The 23,045-nt window shown below is 45.6% G+C and overlaps 1 protein-coding gene and 1 non-coding gene across 2 annotated transcripts in view; both read right to left on the reverse strand.

Annotated features, from left to right (window-relative positions):
* The window catches only part of CDH26 (cadherin 26), a 37,506-nt gene that overhangs the window by 8,273 nt on the left and 6,188 nt on the right, over window positions 1-23,045 (reverse strand). Inside the window, exons 3-13 of the mRNA XM_034641574.1 lie at window positions 21,707-21,811; window positions 19,912-20,073; window positions 13,079-13,226; window positions 11,301-11,467; window positions 10,975-11,103; window positions 8,513-8,698; window positions 6,981-7,249; window positions 3,792-3,934; window positions 2,375-2,614; window positions 822-1,049; window positions 7-244 (exon numbers count right to left, since the gene is read on the reverse strand). Coding sequence (XP_034497465.1) covers window positions 7-244; window positions 822-1,049; window positions 2,375-2,614; window positions 3,792-3,934; window positions 6,981-7,249; window positions 8,513-8,698; window positions 10,975-11,103; window positions 11,301-11,467; window positions 13,079-13,226; window positions 19,912-20,073; window positions 21,707-21,811 — 2,015 coding nt within the window. The remainder of the gene's footprint in view (window positions 1-6; window positions 245-821; window positions 1,050-2,374; window positions 2,615-3,791; window positions 3,935-6,980; window positions 7,250-8,512; window positions 8,699-10,974; window positions 11,104-11,300; window positions 11,468-13,078; window positions 13,227-19,911; window positions 20,074-21,706; window positions 21,812-23,045) is intronic.
* On the reverse strand, window positions 15,297-15,404 carry LOC117795883. Its single transcript, XR_004620031.1, has one exon. It is a non-coding gene; the product is annotated as a U6 spliceosomal RNA (small nuclear RNA).

Consider the following 23,045-nt stretch of genomic DNA (forward strand, 5'->3'; position numbering starts at 1 on the left):
TTTTCCCATTTTCTACTCAAATATGAGTGAGCGTGAAGAAGCGACGGGGGCTCCGTGAGTAGAAAACCATGTACATGGACTATGGACGTCACTGTCAGGAAACAGGAAGCGTTAGACTCCACTACCTGGGATGAAATGGCCTTGCTCTCGTCGTTATACACGATCAGAGTCTGCTGGCCTTCCTCAGAGCTTCTGGGCCTGACTTTGGACAAAAAATAGCATCGCAGCAGGAACAGCAGAGTGGCTGTAATGAGACAGAGCAGGGAGATGAGTTGGACAGCTCACCTTCATCAGATTCCAACAGGATCTTGTTCTGATGACTTGTAACTCAGCCATGAACTGACACGGTCAACTGTGTCTTGATCACCTCTGTAGCCATGTAATTAGTGTGGCTTGGGACACAAGTCGGTGCTAGATAACTATTGGTTTAATTCTTTGATACCATGTGACCAATACAATTGTATTGTTCATTTGAAAATCTAGCTTGTTTAATCATGTCCTCCAAGCCCAGGAGCTGAGATATCTGCACATTGCCACCCCCAGCGTTACTACGAGCTACAGTGTTCCTCTATGGGGTCCATTGCTATAAATTCCTGTCTACCAAATTTCTAGAAGCTGCTTTTGCCAGACAGGCAGCATGTCTGACCAGGTTGGGAAAGTCTGGTCTGAGTCTGGGCTCTGATGGGCCCAGGGGTCATTTTCGAGTCATCGCACTGATCTCTGCCATCTTCTGCTCCCCGCCCCAGAGGATTCTGCACTGCTGGCTTACGGCCTGGAGAGAGGAGCCACATCCCCAGGACTGTCCCCTGCAGACAACTGACCTGCCAGAATCATGAACGCTGCACAGGGAGGGGCCAGGGTGCCCACAAGGAGCCCAGTTCCTGTGACTGCGACCGAGGGCTCCACACACATGACTCCTTCGGGACAGAAACAGACCCTCACATGGACAGTCTGCTTCTGGGAGAGTCCCTGTTTATCTCTGATGAGCAGTGGCACTGAGTAATTACCCGGTGGGAGGCTTCTCAACATTAAAAGTTCAACTGACCAACCTGCAAAAGGGAAACACACGTTGTATGCGTTGACTTGCTCATTCGCTCGTCTACTCAACAGAGATTTACTAAGTCCCTCCCATGAGCTACGGCTCTGGACAAAAGCTAGCCAATTTTGAAGTTAGAAGAACAGTCACCAAAACCACCCTCACTTCTGTCTGAGGCCAGCTGCAAATCCAAGGGGTTCTCAAGACCGTGCTCAGGTTTGAAAGTTCTCTAGAAGGACCCATAGAAATCACTGAAGGCTGTGCACTCATAGTTATGGTTCATCACAGCAATAGGACACAGATTAAAATCAGCCAAGAGAAGAAGCACATGGGGCAAAATCCAGAGAAGCACCAAACACAGAGTGCCCCGTTCTCCAGCAGAGTCAGGATGGTGTCACTTCCCACATCAGTAAGTGACAATGTGCTTGGAGTGCTGCTAACCAAGGAAGCTCCCCTGAGCCTTGTGTCCAGGAACTTTATCAAGACTCAGTCATGTGAATCTGGTTGGCCATCCAATGGCTGACCTCAGTCCCCAGTGCTGCTGGAGATCAATGGATGCCCCCATGGCCCTAAATCACGTCTGTATCTTATTGGTACAAGACCGAGGTGAACAAAGACACTCCTTTCAGGCAAGACATCCTGAGGGCCTAAAGCTCACCTCCTAGAAGCCAAGGGCAAAGGCCAGAGCTCTTTTGGGGCAAAGTCCAATAGTTTACTACACACTCTGGCTCTGGGAACTGTAAACATGGGCTCATAGTTTCATCTAAACCAGGTCACCATCTACAGACGCACTGATAGAAGCTCAAAGGAGAATAGTGCCAGTGGATGCCAGCGGCTCCTACTGGGAACAGCACCCCAGTTTTCCTTTGGGAGAGCTCCCACCTCCTGAACTCTCAGCCCATGCAGATCAGAAGATGCAAAGCCCAGACCCCAACAAGGCCCAGCATGGGCTCAGGACCAGCCAATCAGCATATCCGCCCTCCCAACTCCCACCCACAATAATTGGTGGTGCAGCTGACCGAAGCCGCACAGTTATATAAATCTTTTTGTCAGGTGCTCGGATGAGTCCTGGGGACTTCCAGTAGCCACCCTGCCGCCCCGGAGGAGAGCCTGCCTGAAAGTGAAGGAACCCAGGGAAAGGCAGACCCACAGTGCCAACGTCTTCTAGGGATGTCCCTTGAGCACCTACAACCAGCTGTGCTAGAACACAGGCTTAGCTGGCATCTTTCTCAGTTATAAAAGCCAATAAATAACTGCTATTATTATTATTTTGCCTGGGTTGGTTAGAGTCAGGTTATTTTCAGTGCTTTATAAAGCCTGGCCAATACAAATACTCACCCCGATTTTCCCCCAATTTCCATGTGTCTCCTTCACTTTCCCACGATTTGTCCAATTCAAATGTAAAGGGGTCTGCATAGGGCTCCAGGTCACCATCCTCTGCCTGGAGGAGGAGGGTCTCATTCAGTGCAGACTCACAGACTTCCACGTATCGAGAATGGGGATGCAGAGCAGGGGCGTTGTCGTTGACGTCAGACAGGAAAAGCATCAGGGTCCCTGTCCCGGTCTGTGGCGGGAGGCCTGGAAATGGAGGAGTTCCAGGAAGGGTTGCTTGTTAGTTAAAGAGCCTGCTCGATGCACACACACCCCCGGAGAATGAGCAGTGTTATCCTCAGGGGAAAGGAGTCATTGCACTGAAACCATTTCCCTTTCAAGGTTGTAAGTTTTCCTCTAGGTGCTTGCTCTGTTCTTCTGCTTTTCTGAAAATTCAGAATATCTGGGAAGGGTAAGTTAACAAAATACTTGCCACCACAAATCATTTGTAGAACCAGGTAGAATATGGAATCATGCATTTTTCCCAGTGTGAGTCATGCCAGGTGTAAAGAAGGGAGTGGGGCAGGAGTGAAACGGGTATGACATGGTGGTGGAGATGTTCGGGCTCTTGGCTGTGTCCACGTCGGAATCCTGGTTGTCACCAGGCTTTATAGTCTCGCAAGGTGCTAACCATTAGGGGACACTAGGCAGCGGGTACTCTGGACCCCACCACATTGTTCCTTCGGGTCCCTGGAAGATGGACACCCCCACCCTTGCTCTTTCCCCACTGAAGACTGATTAGGGTCACAGATTTAAATCTTCCTAAACAACCTTCTACTAGTTAATCATACAAATGGGACATACACCTGCATTTCCCCTAAAACCCGGGCTTTAACTCACAGATTTCCTTAAACACAATTATTAAAGTTATTTGAGAGTTGTTATTTATTCAACTCTGTGTTTTGGCAGGTTGCAAAGTCCAGCCTTGGGAGATCATAGAGAGAAGTGTTGTAACATGCTCAGAGCACTGCTCACCCTGGTTTATGACAAATCTGTCCCACACAGTCACATTTACCAGAGCTGATAAGCCATTCCAAGTACAAGGAAACTGTGCTAATATTTATCGCACACCACCAGCTTTGAGGAAGAGCTAAAGAGTTGTTTTATGGAGGGATGAAAGAGACATTGGGTCTGATGGCGGCTTCCTCATTGGTTCAATCATCTCTTCTGAATGAACACAGCCCCCCTTCCTGTGGCACTGGTCCCTGGTTTGCCATTTTTAAAATTATCGTGAAAAATAGTTGCCAGTATGGATGCATAGTGCTAAGAAGGTTTGTTTTATATATTTTTCCCAGTTGTGTTAAAAGACTCTCACTAGTGGTATTTTCCCTCAGGAAGCAAGGAAACACACTTCTCCCTCCCCTAATTTTGCGTAAACACTTACCATCGTCAACAGCGTGCGCGATGATTACGTAAAAGCTGTCATTTACATAAGGGGATTCTCGGTCAATTTGCTGCCTGGTGGTAACTGTTCCTGAGAGTTCATCTATGGTGACCCAATGTGCTGGATCATAAGCCAGTTTATACCTTGTAGAAGGAAACACACGCAATTTTTAAAATTAAAAAATTACATCAAAAGGCAAATCAAAATATATCACAGCAGACACAGATCCTCTCACAAGTAACGTGGGAAATTTTAAGTGGGATCATATAGAATTTGTCTTTTTGTGACTGGCATATTTCACTTAGCATAATGTCTGCAGCTTCATACTGAAGAATGTCCTGGCTTTTTAAGGCTGAATACCATTCTGTCACCTGTATACCCCACATTTTGCTTATCTGCTCATCCTTCAGTGGTCGCTTGGGTTGCTTTGGCATTTTAGCTATCGTTGATAATGCAGCTTTGAACATGGGCGTACAAATCTCTCTCTGAGATCCTGCTTTCAATTCTCTGAGTGCATGCCCAGCAGCGGGACACTACGGATCAGATGATAATCTACTTGGAATTTTTTTGAGGATCCACCATACTGTTTCCCACAGTGGCTACACCAATTTATATTCCCACTGACCAGGCACAAAGGTTCCAATCTTTCCACATCCTTGCCAACACTTGTTTTTTGGTTTTTTAATAGTTGCTATCCTAAATGGGTGTGAGGTATCGTCTTGATTTGCATTTCCCTGGTGATTAGTGATGTTGCGTGACTCCTTCATGTGCCGATGGGCCATTTGTGTATCTTTTTTGGAGAAATGTCTGTTGAAATCCTGTGTCTGCTTTTGGATCCAGTTGTTTGTGCTTTTCTGATGTTGAGTCTCAGGAGTTCTCTATATAATCTGGAATTAAACCCTTTTCAGTTATAAGACTTGCAAGTATTTTCTTCCATCCTGTGGGTCACCTTTGTACCCCATGAATGGTGTCTTTCCATGCACACAATGTTTTGATTTTCATGAGGGTGGACTGTTTTTTCCCTTCGTTATCTGTGTCTTTGGTGTCACATCCAAGAAATCATTGCCAATTCCAGTGTCGTGATGCTTTTGTCCTATGCCACCTTCTAAGAGTTTTATTGGTTTTGGTCTCACATTTAGGTCCTGATGCATTTTGAGTTCATTTTTGTGTGTGGTGTCATGTGACCTGTGTGCATATTTGGATCTTCAAGTGAGTCTCTTGTAGAGGGTATGGACCACATGTTTTATACATTCTGCCAGTCTGTCTTTTGATTAAAGAGTTTAATCCATTTATGTATGAAGTAATTCCAACAGTAAGTCCTTCATCACCCTTCTCCTATCTTGTTAGGTTTTCTGTTTCCTTAGTGATATTTCCATCTTGTTCACATACTGTTTCTGGTCTTCCTTCACATTCTCCTTTAGGTCTTTGAGCATTTTTAAGACCATTGTTTGAAAGTCTCCATCTAACTGATCTGCCATCAGGTGTTTTTCAGGAACGGTTTCTGTTGATCTATTGTTTTCCCTTTGAATGGGCCCCACTTTCCTGTTTCTTTGTGTGCCTTGTGTTTTCTTCTTCAACACTGGATCTAACCATGTGGGAACTCTGGAGTTCTCCCTTCCTTCCCAGGGTTTTTTGTTTCTCCTTATTGTTTTTTATTTATTTTATTTTTGCTTGCTCGTTGAACTGTCATGGGCTGTCTCTGTGCTGAGGACTAGCCTCTCAATTTAATGTCCTCTCAGGCCTTTCCTGACCCTTGCCCTGGGCAAGCTGGCCACTTTCTGATTTTCTGAAGACATGTAGTTGTTGTGGAATGTCCTAGCCTTTAACATCTGGCTCCCCAAATAGGAAAAAGCAAACAGTGAAGAGGGGACAATGAAGGCACCTGTCTGTCCAGTCCCCTGAAGCCACCTCAGCTGGCGAGGGAGGGGGTCTGCAACATTGGGGTAGGGGTGAAGCCAAAGGCTGCCTTCCTCTTTGTCTGCACCTCTGGAAGTGAAAGGAGCAGCCAATGAGCAGAGCACAGATCCCTGACATCTGGAGACAGAGGTTTTTTTGCCCAGTCTGGCTCCTGCAAACTCTATATGTGGCCATTCCAGGAACAGGTGCACAGCTGCCAGCCACCGGCTAGAGATAGGAATGTGTTGCTGGTACTGTGCCAAGAGCCACAATTGACCAAAATTAACTGCAATTTACCATACAGGCCTTTCTCTGGCAGTTGCAAGCCTTCAACAGAATCCAGAGTTCCCAAATAGGTACATGAGACAGATTCTTCCAGTGCAATTGTCTGGATGGGGAGAGAGATTCCTGGTGCTTCCCACTCTGCCGTCTTCCTAGGGATTATGGTAACTTTCTTTTTAAAAGCAAAACACTGAGCAACCCAAGTGTATGCACACAGGTGAATGGATGAGCACAGTGTGGTCTGTGTGGACAGTGGAATATTATTCAGCCCTGAAAAGGAAAGAAAGTCTGCAACATGCTGCCACATGCATGAACCTGGAGGACGTCGTGCTCAGCGAAATAAGCCAGTCACAAAAAGACAGACACTGTATGATCCCACTTCTTTGAAGCACCTGGAGTAATCAAATTCACGGAGACAGAAAGTAGCGTGGGGGTTGCCAGTGTCTGGGGGAAGAGGATTGGGACCTCTTGTTTCATGGGCACAGAGTTTCAGTTTTATAAGATCAAAAAGTTCTGGAGATGGCCAGTGGGGACGGTTGCACACAACATGAATGTACTTAATGCCACTAAACTGTACACTTAAAAAATGGTTAAATGGTAAGCTTTGTGTTAGACATATTTTAGCAATTAAAAAAAAAAAAGGCACTTCTGTTTCCCAGAAGCTAGAGGGCTGCCAGTTTACAACCTTTAGGAAAAAGGGAGATAGAAATACATAATAAATTATTTTAATACAAGAAAAACGGTATAAAAATGATGTGTGCTAAGTGCAAGGGGGAATGAGCACATGCAGTCCCACTGGGGGAGGGGGTCGGAGCCCGCTATAGAGGGAAGAAGGCACTGAGTGTGGCCAGCGGGCCTTCTCCTGGTGGCTTCTGGTGTTTTCATAACTGAGCTGGAGTCTGCCTCACCAGCCCGCCGAAGGGCAGGTTTCCAACAGGAACGCCCACGGGTACATGGCCGGTTCTGCACCAGCTGCATCAAGGGCCACCCTTCCCGTGCCTCTCTTCTCACCTTATCCGGCTGGCAGCTCTGTCTGGATCTGTAGCATTGAAAATTCCCAACTGAATTCCAGGCCTGGCACCGTCGAGCTCGCTGACGACAAAGCTCCTGGGGTGAAAGGCTGGCGGGTCGTTGGCGTCCATCACCTGCACGCTCACAGTGGCGCTGGCTGCGGCCCCCACGGGCCCCCGGACCTGGCCCCCCTCGCAGGGGAAGAGCAGCTCCTCATTCTCCACTGTGATGACAAGACTTCGCACAGGGTGAGTTTCGTAATCCAAGGGCTGTGAGTCCCAAAGAGAGGGTTTCGTGAGCACCTGCTGACTCTCTGGCTGGAGAAGGCTCAGCACGTGACCACACGCACCCAGAGCGTGTGGCTTTTGCACCTCATTTATTATTTACGCCGTCTTTGGTAATGATCAAAAGACAGTTGCCAGCCCATTTTCAAATCACTTATGGAGTTCTACGTGTGTGTGGTTTTTTTCCCTACCCCTCTCCTGGTTGAAAAGAGCCACCATCCATCAGAGAGTAATGAAAAATGCAACAAAAACCGTAACCTAATGAAACATTAATGTGGCAACTCTGCTGCAAAAATCTAGGGGAGCTTAAGGAAATACAGAAATTAATGATCACAGTTACTCGGGGTGCAAAGCGGGCAGTGACTTAAAAGGACTGAAAAGCTAGGAATATTTGAGATGTTCAATCCCAGGCATCTGTTATCGAATACCCCAGAGCCTTGCTGTTCACCTCATGGTTGGGGCCCAGGGGCATCACCCTGCACTTTGTTCCTCTGACAGGCAGGAGCCCAGGCTTACCGACCCCAGGCCTGTCTTTGAACCTGATCCCCAGGCTGACTCGCCTGCACGGCACCAGAGCACCGGTCACGCCAGGGTTCAGCTGCAAGCAGCCAAGACTAAAAGCAATGGAGTCAGAACACCTCAGTCAGAACCCCTCTTCCAGCTGTGTGACTTCATGAAAACAACCCAACCTCTCTGGGCTTTGGTTCCTCATCAGTGAAAGGAGAAAATAATACTTTTCAGCAGGGTCAGCTCCTCATTAGGCACAGCAGGCGAAATGCCAGGGGCCCAAGAGGCTTTTAGGGGTCCACGCATACCTTCTAATGTCTTTTAAAGTCAGAAGGAAAAAAATGAATTCTCAGGATTAGAGAAAATGTCCTAAATATTTTATCACATCAGAAAAAAAAATTAACATTTTAGGACCTATATAAATCTATTTTGTCTCAAACAGAAAAAATTCCATGTTGAAGAACTTGGTACTATGTCAAAAGTAATTTTCAGTATTGGTCTTATTTTGGTGGGAGGAGCCACAAAGGCAAAAGGGCCAAGGGCCTGCGGCAGCTGGTGGTCTAAACACAGCCCACCCTCCTCACTGGGCGCCACTGGGACACACAGCACGCCACACCTTACGTGCCTGGCACACAGCGGGCATTCCCTGATGCTAGCTCCCATCTCACTATCAGGACTCCTGCGGAGAGGGACCCCAACATGGAAGCCCCCTGGCAGGTGCGCCTTCCCCGATGGCTTTACCTTGATCACATTTAAGATCCCTTCATTGGTCTCGGGGTCAGTGAAAATGTCAAAATGCCCCTCTTCGTTGCCATTCAGTATGCGAAATTTTACTCTCCAAGCTGACGTAAATGGCAAGTCACCGTCTTGGACCAGGAGACGTAACACACTCTGGCTTGTGCAGCCTTCAGAAATCTGAATCCTATACTGGGAGAGGCAACCATCATGCCCACGTCACGCAGATAAAGACACACAATTGAGAAGGAAAGCAAGAAAGCAAATGTAAGTGCTTGGCCCAGGAACACGGGTATATTGTTTCCCCTGCTGCTGAACTTGACCTCAAGTGATCTGGGGCTGTGCGTGACCCGGCACAAGCATCTATTCCTTCTCCCTGTGACTTGAGTCGACAGCGGAGTAACTTTAAAAGGCCTCTTAAATCTAACGCGATGCACTATTTTTCTAAGACTCTTTAAGATAATAATGCCCATCCTGGGTTATGCTGCTGAAAACACCGAGCTCTTCTAAAATCAAACTCGTGTGGTGACTCAGATTAAGGCAATCATTTTTCTAACACGTGCAGATCTTTGCTTGTTATTCGGTGCTTTTGGTGACAAGATAATTTCTCTTTGACGACTACATAGCAACAGGGTTTATTTTCCCCACCCTCAGTTTTGAGAGCAGAGCTTTTCACGCAGCCAGAGAAGGATTTCAAAACAAGGTTCAATATGTTTCACTTATTCTGTACAGTTTGGTGAGGTGTTTTCATATGAAAACATTTCAGCTTTTTTCTATATAATTTTTTTAAGATTTTTTTTTAAGTAGGCTCCATGCCCAGTGTGGAGCCCAGCGTGGGGCTTGAACTCACAACCCTGAGGTCAAGACGTGAGCTGAGGTATAAGTCAGAAACTTAACCAACTGAACCACCCATGTGCCCCTTGTCTATACAATTTTTAAAATTTTTTTCAAACAATACCTTTTGAAAATAATTGTTTGTAGCATTTATTATATTCAACAAAGGCTACAATGTGCCAGATTGTGTCTTAGGTGCTATGAACAGGATCTGCAAAACTTTATCCCCAGGGAGCAGATGATTGTGTGTGTGTGTGTGTGTGTGTGTGTGTGTATCTGTGTGTATGTGTGTGTGTATATGTGTGTGTATGTGTGTGTATGCGTGTGTGTATGTGTGTATGTATGTGGGTATGTGTGTGTATGCGTGTGTGTGTGTATGTGTGTATATGTGTGTATGTGTGTGTGCGTGTGTGTATATGTGTGTATGTGTGTGTGTATGTGTGTGTATGTGTGCGTATGTGTGCATATGTGTGTGTATGTATGTGTGTATGCGTGTGTGTATGTGTGTATATGTGTGTATGTGTGTGTGCGTGTGTGTATGTGTGTGTGTGTGTGTGTATGTGTGCATATGTGTGTATGTGTGTATGCATGTGTGTTATGCATGTGTGTGTGTGCGCGTATGTGTGCGTATGTGTGCAGATGTGTATGTGTGTGTGTGTGTTTGTATGTGTGTGTGTATGTGTGTGTTTGGGTGTGTGTGTGTGTGTGTTGGGCAGGGACAGGGAGGAGAAGGTGGTGCTGTGTTGGAGATTTAGCTAGGGTGTCGGGAAAGGTCTCACTGAGAAGTCAGGAGGAGGAAGTAAAATGTGTATTTTTCTTTTTAAAAATGCATATGGAAGAGCAAAAAATATAAAATAGGAAACAAATCCTGAGTGTTTTTAGCAGTCTTGCGTATCTCAAGTGGTGTGCCACTTCCAGATGATCTGGACCAGTGGGTTTCAATGCTTCCTTCAAGCATGGGGATTGGTAGCATGTGAAATCCCATATGGAACCATGATATATAAATCAGGTAAGCTGAGAAAGGTTCAGCCAGAGCCCACCTGCTCATCTTCCCTGTTCTAGAACTCCAAATGTTGCGTGAAAAGCTCAGGTCTAGATTCTCACCCCGGGGGTCAAACCAGCCCCCCAGGGACATTGCAGACATTTTTGGCTGTCATGACTGGGAGGTGCCCCTGGCGTCTAGTGGGCAGAGGTCAGGGATATTGTTACACATCCTACAGAGCACTGGGCGGCCTCCCTGGCCCGACAACAACGAGTTTTCCATCCCACGTCAATAGTGCGGAATTGAGAAACCTCCATGTAGCGTGAGCATGGATTCTCTGTCTTCCCTGCACCTCGGCGTCCTTGTCTATAAAACAGAATCGTGTGCGAGCCCCAATAATTCAAAATGAAAGCATGCGTGTGAAAGCTCTGAGCACAGTTTCTGGCACAAAACAGTAAAAGAAACATAAGCTCGCAAGTCTATGATTAAAAGATTCTATATCAGGATGGTTGATGTCTTCATCTAGGTTAAGTGATCTTGGAGAATGACATGTATCTTGGGTGCTATGGAGAACTCCCTCAGCAAAACTGAGGCTAGGGCTTGGTGCCATTTATGCAGGGACATGGCATCTGAGGCAGCCCAGGTGTCTTACGTTCTCCCGGGTAAACGTGGGCCTGTGGTTGTTGCCTTCTTGCACGTTCACATGAACCGTGGCCGTGGATGTCAGGGGAGGTTCTCCCAAATCCTTCGCTCCAACTAGTAGTGTAAACCGCGGAGCCGTCTATGTGGGAAGGCAAAGAACAGTCAAGCCCTTCAAATACAGAAAAGGGAAGTATTAATAAAGTAATAATCCATTATAGCAATTTCAATAGCAAGCTTAGCCACAGAGGGTTTTCCACTACAAACAGAAATCCTAAGTCTGGGGCTCCAAGAGAGAGAACACATTTCATTTTTTTAAAATAATAAAATCCACATAACCTCATAATCTAAGCATCCTGAGAGTCGTATTTCTCCACTAGTACGGTCAATCTGGAAGCCACTTTCTTTCAGCGATGGCGTTTGAGAAATAAGGAAATAAAGGACTTGAGAATTTGGGGTATTTTCTTCATCCAAATCAACTGCCAATATCTGGAAAATAGGTTGACCTGGAAAGAATTGTTTTAACAGTTACTATTGACCAAAAGCAGCCTATCAAACCAAGAGAATGATGATTCTTTGCTAAATGGCATTGAGGCATCCACCAGAATGGATTAAATATTTAAATATAAAATCAAACTATAGACATACTATAAGAAATAAAGAGGGTTTTTTTAAATTTTATTATGTTATGTTCGAGAGGGTATATTTAAATAGTCACAAGAACTTTCTAAGCACGACTGCAAATGCAGAAGACGTAAAGGGGAGAGTTGATAGATCAGACAGATTTTAAAATGTGTGCCAAAAAGAACCATATAGACAAAATTTAAAAAGAAATGACAAACCAGGAAAACACATTTAAAACATAAATGGCAGACATAAACATTTTAAATACAGAATGAGAAGGTTAAAATCAAGAAGAAAAATGACAAGCACACAAACAGAAATGGACAAAGAAAGGAACAAGTATCTGATACACAGAGATGGACAAGAAACCTATCGACACGTGCAAGCACTTAATAATCAGAGATGAACCCCGCGCCAGGCCCCCTCAGATGTTGCCGGTAGGTGAGTAAAGCGGAACACTTAAATTGTGTGTGCAGTCAGAACCAGACATTCTACTCCTCTAAATTATGCCGAGTAAATCATGCTTCAGTGGACACAGATTTAGCTCAAATATGTTCACTGAAGCATATTTTGTGAAGATAACAAAAAAGTGGGAATAGCACATAACTGTCTAACAATAGGAGGTTAAAAAAAAAACCTTAAAGCACACCCATGAAATAAAATATTACACAGTAAGATGCTATAGGAGAACACTGTTAGGTTAGAAACAGTAAATTTGCCCTTTTAGAAAAAAATTCATATATATGTACATATGAAAGAGCACACCCATACATTTGCAAACATTTAATATATGCTCGTATACATGTTGCATTATGGCAAAGATGAAAAATGCATTAGTAATTATATATAAAATCAGGGAATACCTACACATAGATAAATATAACATACAGTGTGTGTACATGCACACACATATAAAATTCAAAGAAAGATACTGAAAGAATATAAACTAAAACGTTAATGGTGCTTATCTCTAATTGGAAGTATTAAATATGCATTCTAGTTCAGTCTTAATTTCTTGGAATTTTCCAAATTTTCTTAAGACTATTTTGTGAAATAAATCATGCTTTTCTGTTATTAAAATAGATGCACATTCTAGTGAGAGTGGTTTGGATTCAAAGACCCACAGAATCTAAAGCTCAGAAACTTCAGATGTCATCTCGTTGCCATTTTACTGGTGAGAAATTTACAGAGATATTCAGGAAGGCACCGTTCAGCTCTGCCTTTCTCCCTCAGTGCATTTGATTTATTTTAGATTGGTCTTTACATATCAGCTCTTCCAACAGACACAATTTCCACCTCATTTTATTCCCAATACAAAACGACGCTTACAGACCTCCAAGCATTCTGCTCAAACCCGGAGCCTGCCACCTTTAGGTTGTGAACAGTAAAATTTCTCCTAAAGACAACGAGGATCAAGCAGCACATGGACATCGAAGCAGATGGACCAGAGAGGACCAGAGGGGAGAGGAAGCCCTACCCCCCGCCACACGCACCTGCAGGGTGGTTCTCCTCCACACTGATGTTGAATTCCTTCTCAGGGAACTGGGGTGCGTGATCGTTTACATCACCGATCCTAATGTTGAAAATCAAGGAATTATCCATGACCTTTCTTGTTAAGCGATCCACAACATCAAAATAAACCTGGGAAGCAGAGCGCCGTGTTAACGTTGCAGGATCGTTTACTTGATGTCACGCTGTACCTTAATGTCATCGCATGTTTTGCATCCTCTCCTGCACTAGCCGGAAAGTTTCTGAGGGCAGGGATCTCATCGCTGTCCTTCACCACGTGACCCCAGGGACTGAGCACAGTGCGGGCACAGACAAGGTGTTCAGCAAACATTAGTTAGGATCAGGTTCTAATCTCACTTTCTCTACCCGGATAAACGTAGCCAGGTTTCTGCTGTCAGCGCTGTCGTGAGAAATACAGACGCTAACCGATACTGCTGAGACACTGCGGAGAGCAGACACTTGAACGCTTTCGGGAAAGGAAACATTGAAAGTAACTAGCCCAGTTGTTGACATGTCGTGGGTTCCTAAATGGTTAGTGATGTCACTTCTGTGCTTGAAGAAGGGGGGTCCGCTCGTCTCAAACATGCAGTGGGAAATCTTTCCTCTCAAAAGATCTCAAAGCAATACTTTAGGCTTCTAGCTTTAATTTCTTAAGAACCTTAAAAAAAGGAGCAGATTGGGGTGCCTGGGTGGTTCAGTTGGTTAAACGTCGGTCTCTTGATTTTGGATTGGGTCACATCTCAGGGTCATGGGATCGAGCCCTGTATGGGGGCTCTGTGCTCAGCAGGGAGTCTGCTTGGGATTCTCTCTCTCTCTGCCCTTCCTCTCTGTCTCTCTAAAATAAACAAATAAATCTTTAAAAAAGGAACAAATTAAACTCAAAAGAGAAGGAAATAAGAAAGATAAACACATATTATCAGTCAAGTTCAGATAGCAAAACAAAGTCAGCAAAACCAAAAGGTGCTTTGCCTTCCCATATAAAGTTTGGGATCAGCTTGTTGAGATCGATGAAAAGTTCTGCTAGTCTTTTGATTAATCTTGAGCAGAATTTATAGATAAGTTTGGGAAGAATTATACCTTTAATACTCGATCTTTCAATCCATAAATACAGTCTGTCTTTTCGTTCAGTTAGGTCTTCTTTGGTTTTTTTCATTAGTGTTTTATAGTTTTGAGTAAACAGATCCTACACAGATCTTAGATTTATGCCTAAGCACTTCATTTGTTTTGGTTATATTATAAATGATATTGTTTTTAAAATATTGATTTTCAATTATTCATCACTGGTATATACAAATACAATTGATTTTTATATATTAACTTTATTTCCTGGGACCTTGCTAAAATTGATTTTCAGATGTTAAAAATAGGCAAAGAATTTGAACAGACAAATATCTTTTTCTCCATAGATATACAGATGGCAAATAATTCCTCATTCCTTTGGCAGTTTCTTTCAAAACAAAGCATCCTCTTACCATGCAAACCAGCAATCATATCCCTTGGAATTTATGCAAAACAGCTGAAAACTTAGGACCACTCAAAAACCTGCACGTAGATGTCTAAAGTGACTTTATTTGTAATCATCAAATATTGAAGCAACCAAGGTGTCCTTCACCTGGTGAATGGATAAAATGTGGTCCATCCAGACAGTGGAATATAATCTCAGCACACATTGCTAAGTGAGAGAAGCAAATCTGAACAGAGCTACATACACACTGCATGATTCCAACCATATGACATCCCGGAAAAGGTGAAGTATGGAGACAGCAAAAGGGTCACACTTGCTGAGGGATCAGGAAGGAGGGATGGATGGATAATGGGGAGTGCAGGGGAATTTGGGGCAATGAAAATACTCTGTGTGATACTACAAGGATGGATACGAGTCATATACATTTGTACATTTGTCCAAACCCTAGAACTTGCCACGCCGAAAGTGAGCCCTAATGTGAACTCTGGGCTTTGTTAATAACACCGTATCGCATTGGCTCATCCACTGTCAAAACCGTCCTGCACCAACCCATGATGTTAGTGAGAGAGGGAACTGGGCGGGGCGGGGAGGGAGAGAGGGGGACCAGACACTGTACTTTCCACTCTCCTCTTCCGTCAACCTAAAACAGCTCTAAAAAGAAAGTCTATTAATTTTAAAAAGTCCCTACTTACAAAATAAAAAGTGGGCAACCATATATATTATTTATTTTTGTTTTTCTAAATATGGAATGCTTTGCAAATTTGCCTGCCATCCTTGCGCAAGGGGTCATGCTAATCTTCTCTGTATCATTTCAATTTTAGTCTACATGCTGCCAAAATGAGCGCCATATATATATATATATATATATATATATATACATTTTAAAGATTCATCTATTTATTTGAAAGAGAGAGAGAGCCAGAGGGGTGAGAGGCAAAAGGAGAGAGAGAGAAAAGCTCAAGCAGACTCCCCGCTGAGCGCAGAGCCTGACTTGGGGCTCGATCTCAGACCCTGAGATCATGATGTGAGCTGAAATCAAGAGTCAGATGTCTAACCAACTGAGCCACCCAATATATGTAATATATGCTATATATTATATATATATTTGGCACCCCAATAATTATTACATATTATCACCTCAATACCTATATTATATAATATACATAACGTATATATTGAAGTAAGTCTAATGCGACTTGCCGCTGAATCTGTTGATTGAGGATAAACAGTGATTTTATTTGTTGAAAGTTGAAGAGATTGTGGGGAGTCAGTGCCAAGACAGAAGAAGTTCAGAGCCCCAGAAAAAGGAGTGGGAAGGGGTGACATGGCCGGGAGGAGCTCTCCAGGCAGACAACCGTCCACTCTGGGAACAGTGCTTTCTCAAGGGTTGTCTACTTGCAGGTACAGAGTCCTGCAGGGGGACACCGAGAAAACCCAGGGTTTATTCCAGGAGAAGCGGCTTCACGGAGGCCCAAGACTGAGCTCCTACATAGATCACCTCCTTCCTTCCTCGCAGAAGCCCTAGAGGGAGGTATTCTTGGCATCCCACTGTGCGCCACGGAGAGGTTCCATAGCTGTACACACTCAGTGCAGCCCGGATTCAAGTCCAAGTAGGTGTAGGCTTGCCTACACCCTCCCTCCCCTCCACAGCCACACAGAGCCCAGAGCAGGCAGCTTCACCAGCCGGAGGTCTCAGCACCCTGGCAGCTTCCGGCAGCAGCCTCTCCACCCCTTTCCGCACAGCCTGCAAGGTCTCTGCTTCACCCACCTGCCTGGGCCTCTTTCCGGCAGGCTTGTTGGCATCCACGCATTGGCACCCACCATGGTGGTCCCACCAGGGGTCTTACAATGGTGGCCTGGGCCCCAGGCTCTCCGGGTTCTGCTGTCTCCTCTCCTCTCAAGCCCACTGCACTGGTCTGCTCCGGGGAATCCAACATACATCTTTAAATTTCTGTGCAAGCAAATTGGCTTTCTCACACACCATTTCCACATGCCCTTCCATAATTGATGCAACTATGCTCCCTGATCATGCAGACTTCTGGCTCCGACACGGCGCCAGCCGTAATCCTTCCACTTAAAAATAAGAACCACATGTTTGTTTTATGTTTATTATTTTATATTCCATTTATTATCCTAAAAGCTACATCGGAGACCGTCGGTTCTGTTAGATGCCTGAGAGGCGCAAGTGCTGCTTGTTCTTTGGCAAGATGCTGAGAATTTCCAGGGACTCGGAATTGTGACGGAGACAGGAAATGTCATGGATATTTTCTGCACTTGGAAAGGGTTTTCAGCCTTCTGTGATAGCCTTAAGACTTAGATCCTTGGATGACACTTCACAGTGTGGTGACATGGTGGAGGGGCCTATGACCACGGAAATGACATGTGCAGGACCTGTATTCTTCATCACAGACAAGCACACAGGAGTAAATGCCAAACACACAAGGCGAAGTCACCTGTATGCACAGGTTTCAAGTAGGCAAAGATGAGTGCGTTGGCATGAAGACCTACAAATGGTTATTTCGAGGAATATAGAAGAATGACTTTCCTGAGTGTATTTGTATCTGATGAAATTGAGCATATTTTGATAGAAACAGATGAGACTCCTACACAGAACAAGTCAGATTTTCCCCCTTTCCTACACAGAACAAGTCAGATTTTCCCCCTTTCCAGCTGTGTCTTAAATCTTCCGGCAATTCTCAGCTGGTGTCACTGCATTCTTGCAGGCTTACGGAGATTCACAGGACGGCAGCCCTCCCCACCCCAACCCCACCTCCCAAACACAAGTTTTTCTACTTTCCTGCTAATTCTCATGACTCCTTCACTATCCTCCAAGAGCACAGCAATGCTACTGGGAATGTCTTTTTGCCAACCCTTGGGCTGACTTTGTTTCTCATACGTCCTGGCTTTATGGACAGCCAAGACCCCTTGTGCAGAAGCAGGGGCTGAGCGAGAGGCCCGCCCCGGTGGTGTTTCTGTGACTCCTGCTTATCCCACTTCCCCAGCCGCTAATCTCATCAGCCTGTTTCTTGTCATCCTGGCGAGTATGGTAACCCCTGCCTGCTAGTTTCCTATATCCGCTGCAACAACTGGGTGCCTTACAACAAAATGTGTTCTCTCACACTTCTAGAGACTAGACCCACAACTGGAGTCAGCAGGCCTGGTTCCTTCTGGAGACTGAGCCTCTCCCCCAGCTGCTGGGGGGCTGCCAGCAATCCTGGTGTCCTCTACCTGCAGATGCATCACCCCAGTCTCTGTTTCCAGCCCTCTCCCCTCTGTCCTCTGTGTCCAAATCCCCTTCCCTTTATAAGGATGCCAGTCACTGGATTAGGACCCACCCTAATCCAGTATGACCTCACCTTAATTTGGTGACATCTACAAAGACCCCATACCCTAATAAGGTCATATTCATGGGTACCAAGGGTAGGACTTGAACCCATCTTTTTGGAAGACACAATTCAACCCACAACGCCCTGGAAGCAGAGACGACATTCTGCTGTGCTCTTTCATTCATCCAACATAATCGACTGAAAACCTACTATGTTCAGACCCCTATTCCTGACTCAGGGGTAATGGCAGTCAGTAAGACACTCACTCCTCTTAGAACTTGCGTTTCAGTGGGGAGATTGACCACCCACAGAGAACCAAACATGCCTCAGGCATACAGTTCAGGTGGTGAGAAGTAATAAGGAGACAGCAAACCAGGTCATGAAACAGAGAGCCATGGGGTGGGGGCACGCCTTCAAATCCCCACCCTGTGTCTTCCCTCATGGAAGTTCATGGTCAAATGAGGGGCCAGCTAGCAAGTGATTCAGAATTTGGTGTAAAACGACAGCTGTGATAATGATGGGGGGGCTCTGATTGCAGGCTTGAGCTCCCCTGGCAGGTCCAAGCACAGGGTTTGGAGATCCTGACGGAGTAGGACCCATGGGGACGCTGCTCATGTTCCCACATTTTCCCCACTTGCTTTAACTGTTCCCTGGGGCCTCTGTGTGACATGCCAAGCTTTTCCATTTGGGCCTCGTGTGTCAGGAAACACTCTCATGGATTTGGCTCAGGCATTATCAGCTTCCCATAAGAAATCCCCTATTAAACCTCACGAAAGCCAACCCTTGAAACATCCGTGAAGTTGTTAAAATCAAACAAACAACAGCAACCAAAAAACAACAGCGAAACAAAGACCACAAGCACGAAATGTTTTGCTCCATCCTTGCAAGAGTCACGCCCACTGCTGTTTGTCCCAGCCCTCCTCACTCAGCACGCGGCTGCTGTGGACCAGCAGCAGCACCCTCTCCTGGGAGCTGGCCGGAGATGCAGAGTCTCGGGCTCAACCCTGACTTAGGGAAACAAGCCTACATTTTCACAAGATCCCTCAGTGATCTGTTTGCTCACTCGAGATTTAGCAGGGCTGCCCGGGGTCCCCGTCGGACTGCTCTATGTTCCTGCTGCTAACAGACACCGCACGTTCACTAGCCGAGGCAAAGGTTTATGTGAATATAGTGACGACTAGCAGAGTCATCTCTGCAAGACTTCCGGAGTTCAGCAAGACTTTCTCCCTGCTTAAAAACTAGAGATTCAGAGCCTATCAATGAGTTAAGGGCATCTATTTTATTATGTATATAAATATTTTGAGGTCAGTAGAGAAAAGGTATATAAATTGCCTCTTCGCGATGTTCTTTGCTACCCTGAAGGAGTTAATGTACCGCCAAGCAGGCGCGAGAACCAAGCTCAGCTTCCAGCAGAAGTGGAAACATAACAAAGGCTAGAGTCCTGGTCATCCCCATGAGGGGCGGCCGGCAGCCTAATACACCACCACGGGGTTCAGGCATTTTACCTCTCGCTTCCTTTCCTGGTTTAGAACCTGGATTTCAAATTCAGAGTAGACCATGGTGTTGGGGTTATGAGATCCTAAAGAACACGGGGAGTCATGAGAACAAGCCAACACCAGGTATGTGATTGCTCGTTCATCAGTTATTAGGCAACTGCGGGGTCTGTTGTAGCTTCTGTCCACACGTTTCAACGGTGACTCATCAAAAACCAAATTAGCCCATTTTATCAACATTCTATAGCCCTATCCCCAAATGCTTCCAGATACCCTGATCGTGCTGGGAGTCCAGTCATTAGAAGGAAGATCTATAGCAGTTCACACACATCATCACAGAGTCCAGAACTTTAAAAGAACGTCACAAAATTAGCCTTTCTGCTTATGCATAGTTTTTTGGCTTGCCACCGTGTATAATATGCAGTCTCCCACGACATGGCACGTGGGCAGCTTAACTAATGCCTGCCGAGTACAATATTCCTGCAACAGCTCTACAGTAAATCCAAGCTGAGACTGTATCAAATGTTAGGTACCATAAAAGACGGTGTTGTCTCTCGATCGACAGGGCGGTGAACGTACACTCTTCCGTTCCTGTGATCTTCTATAGAAAACAAACCAATCTCTGGATATTCGTCCACACCAGGTCCGCTGATTAAATATATTAATGACATGTTATGAGACATATCATTGAAGAGCTGCAAGGGAAAAAACGGGGGGGGGGGAAGAGAATGAGAATAAACCACAAGGCATGCCGAAGATCAAGGCTAGGATTCAAACACATTTTTAAAGCTCCATACCTCGCCATCACTCATCTGAGGGTTTATCCGAAAGAAACAGAGAGTCATGTAAAGATGCAGGAACAAGGTTTGTCACAGTGAACAAGCAGGAAGAATGCACACATCCCTCCCAAGGGAAAGAATCCTAGCGCAGTACCCCCTTCATGGGGCACAGGCCCCAGTCTGCAGGACGTACATGCTCTGCCCCAGAAAGGGGGCCGTGCCTCACTGGTAAACTGGAAAGGCAACTTGCAGAACGATATGTGGAGTGCGATCCCATTTGGTCAATATGGACTCACCTTGGTGAGACTGTAGAGAAATATCCGGAAGAGCCCACACCGATGTGTTAATATGCATGATCCCTTCACGGAGAGAGGAGGAACCCTCGCACGGCTAACATTTAGAAAGGGCTTAGAATGATCCAGCAGACTATACATCTCACTTGCCCTAGACTGTTTAATCTCTAAAACAACCCTATAATGTAGGTACTATCACTGACCGCACTACATGGTGGATACGGGACTCCGGCACCAAGGGTGTGGTGTGTCTGCGGGGTGAGCCCACCGTGTCCCCCGGACTCTGAGGAGTAGATAGTTTTAACCACTGAGCCTTGAAAACTTTAGAGGCATCTACTATTTTTATAAACACTGCAAAAATAGAAATTATTTTAATTTCTTTCTCCAGAAATCGTAGGATGTCAGTGCTGTAGGGACCTGGTCACTCAGTATGTAATTCACAGGTCCAGCGGGTCAGGAGTGTCATGGAGAGAAATGACGTGGGCCACATGCAAAAATTCTAGCATCCCAACACGGTCATGGGACCGCTTCATCCTCAGCGGGAGGGAGATGACAGGGAGTGGGGGGACTGTGGGAAACTCAAGCCCCATCCAGTTGTTGCTGTGAACGTAGGCTCCCTGTGGGCAGATCTTCCAACTTTCAGAAAGCCTCCACAAGAACAGAACTTCTGATACAATCTTCCTGTCGTTTCCATTTTATTGTAAAATACACACAACATAAAATGTACTATCTTCATCATTTCTAAGTGTGCAGGCAGGCGGCACTAAGCGCACTCGCTGTTGCGCGGACACCGCCACCACCCGTGTCCAGAGCGCTTGTCATCTTTCCAAACGGACACTCTGCCCCCTCACACAATAAGCCCCCGTGACCTCCTCCCCGCCCGCCCTGGTAGCCATGGCTTTGCTTTCTATTAATTTATTTGTTTTAATCTCCCTCTTGCCCCCAGTCCCAGTCTCTGGTAACCGCAATCTCCTTATCTTTAAATAATACATTTGTATGGGCCCAATAGAGCAGGCCAGCAGGCTGGAAGGAAGCAGCCCTTGTTCCATGGGACTGATGTTCTCAGCGCACGCTCCCATGAAGTGACTTGCCCAAAGCCCCCCAGTCAGGCAGAGGTAGAGTGGGTTCTAGAACCCAGTGCATCGCTCCTCCTCCCACAGCCGTCCTCGGCCTCCCGGGCACACAGCCCTTCAAGACTCGGTCCTCCTGCCAAAGGGGGCGTGCCTAGTCAGAGAGGGTGGGGGGGCCTTCCTCACCTCCCCAACAAATTTGGGAAAGGGTCCTTGATCTTCCTCCTCCAGTTCCAGGGTGGTAATAACCCATCTTCTCTTGGCTCGCCGTAGGGGCCGATGGCTCTCTCCCTGAAATTATAGTGACAACCGTGAGGAAGATGGTGACAGCAACATAGCAGGCACGGACGGGCACTTGACTGGCATTATATCCCCTGTCCTCACAACAGCCTCCGATGCTTAGAAGTTAAAAGTGCCTGTTCTATTAACAATTGTAGAGGCGTTTCTAGCCTGTGGGGTGTGGGCCACCCACTGATTTTACACGGATCCTGAGATCCTATGAAAGATCACATTAAAGATCTTTGCCTACTGTGTGCCAACACCTGTCCTATGGCAGACATGCACACAGTTGCTGAGTGAATGGGGACGCTCCTTCCTCCTAGTTCCCTTTGTCTCTCTGAAATAGTCGGTGAGAACATCTCCGTTCAGTGCTGCTAGGTCTTTAATGCTTCTTCGTCTACCACTTCCTTTTAACAGGAAGAGACTCAGACTCAGACATCAGGCTCAGAGATTTGCCAGGCAAGAGACCACGGATAGAGTTTAACCATCTATTTATTACAAGCAAAGCTGCTTTCTTGCCACATTAATTTTTATCCACAAACATGTAAGCCTTTTCAAAAATTATAGTTGGCTCTCAAACCATGCGGGGTTGGAGCACTGCCCCCCCTGGGGTAGCCAAAAACCCCTGTATAACCTTTGACTCCCCCAGAACTTAACTATAACAGCCTACTGTTGACCGGAAGCCTTACTGATAACATGAACAGTCGGTTAACACATACTTTGTATGTTATGTGTCCTATATGCTGTATTCTGACCACAAAGTCAGCTAGAGAAAAGACACTGTCATTAAGAAAATCATAAGGAAGAGAAAATACACTCACAGCACTGTCCTGTAAGAAATCTGCATATAAGTGGACCATGTACTTCAAACCCATGTTGTTCAAAGGTCAACTGTATTTCTTTAGAAAACGAGTTGATGACAAGAGCCACGGGAAGGAAGTATTCATAAGGCGGCATGAACTCATAGCAAAGCATGGCTGCCTCCCTGGGCTGTCCAAAGTTCACACCGGGAGAATGTCAAGTTCAAAATGTTCTAACTCCATGAAGAAGAAGACAGTGTGGAGAAAGATCTGGGCTAGCTCTGTGTGGCTGATTTCTGACGTTTGCAAATTGCGCATATTCTAGTAGACATTAACGCAACCTCCGGAATTCTCCGGAAACCCCTTGAGATTCCAAAAGGCCACATCTAGTTACTAATTTATTTTCTGCAAACTGAATATCGACCAGGAACTTAAAAACTTGAATT

This window comes from Ailuropoda melanoleuca, chromosome 13 (genome assembly GCF_002007445.2).
Source record: "Ailuropoda melanoleuca isolate Jingjing chromosome 13, ASM200744v2, whole genome shotgun sequence".
Classification (NCBI taxonomy): Eukaryota; Metazoa; Chordata; class Mammalia; order Carnivora; family Ursidae; genus Ailuropoda; species Ailuropoda melanoleuca.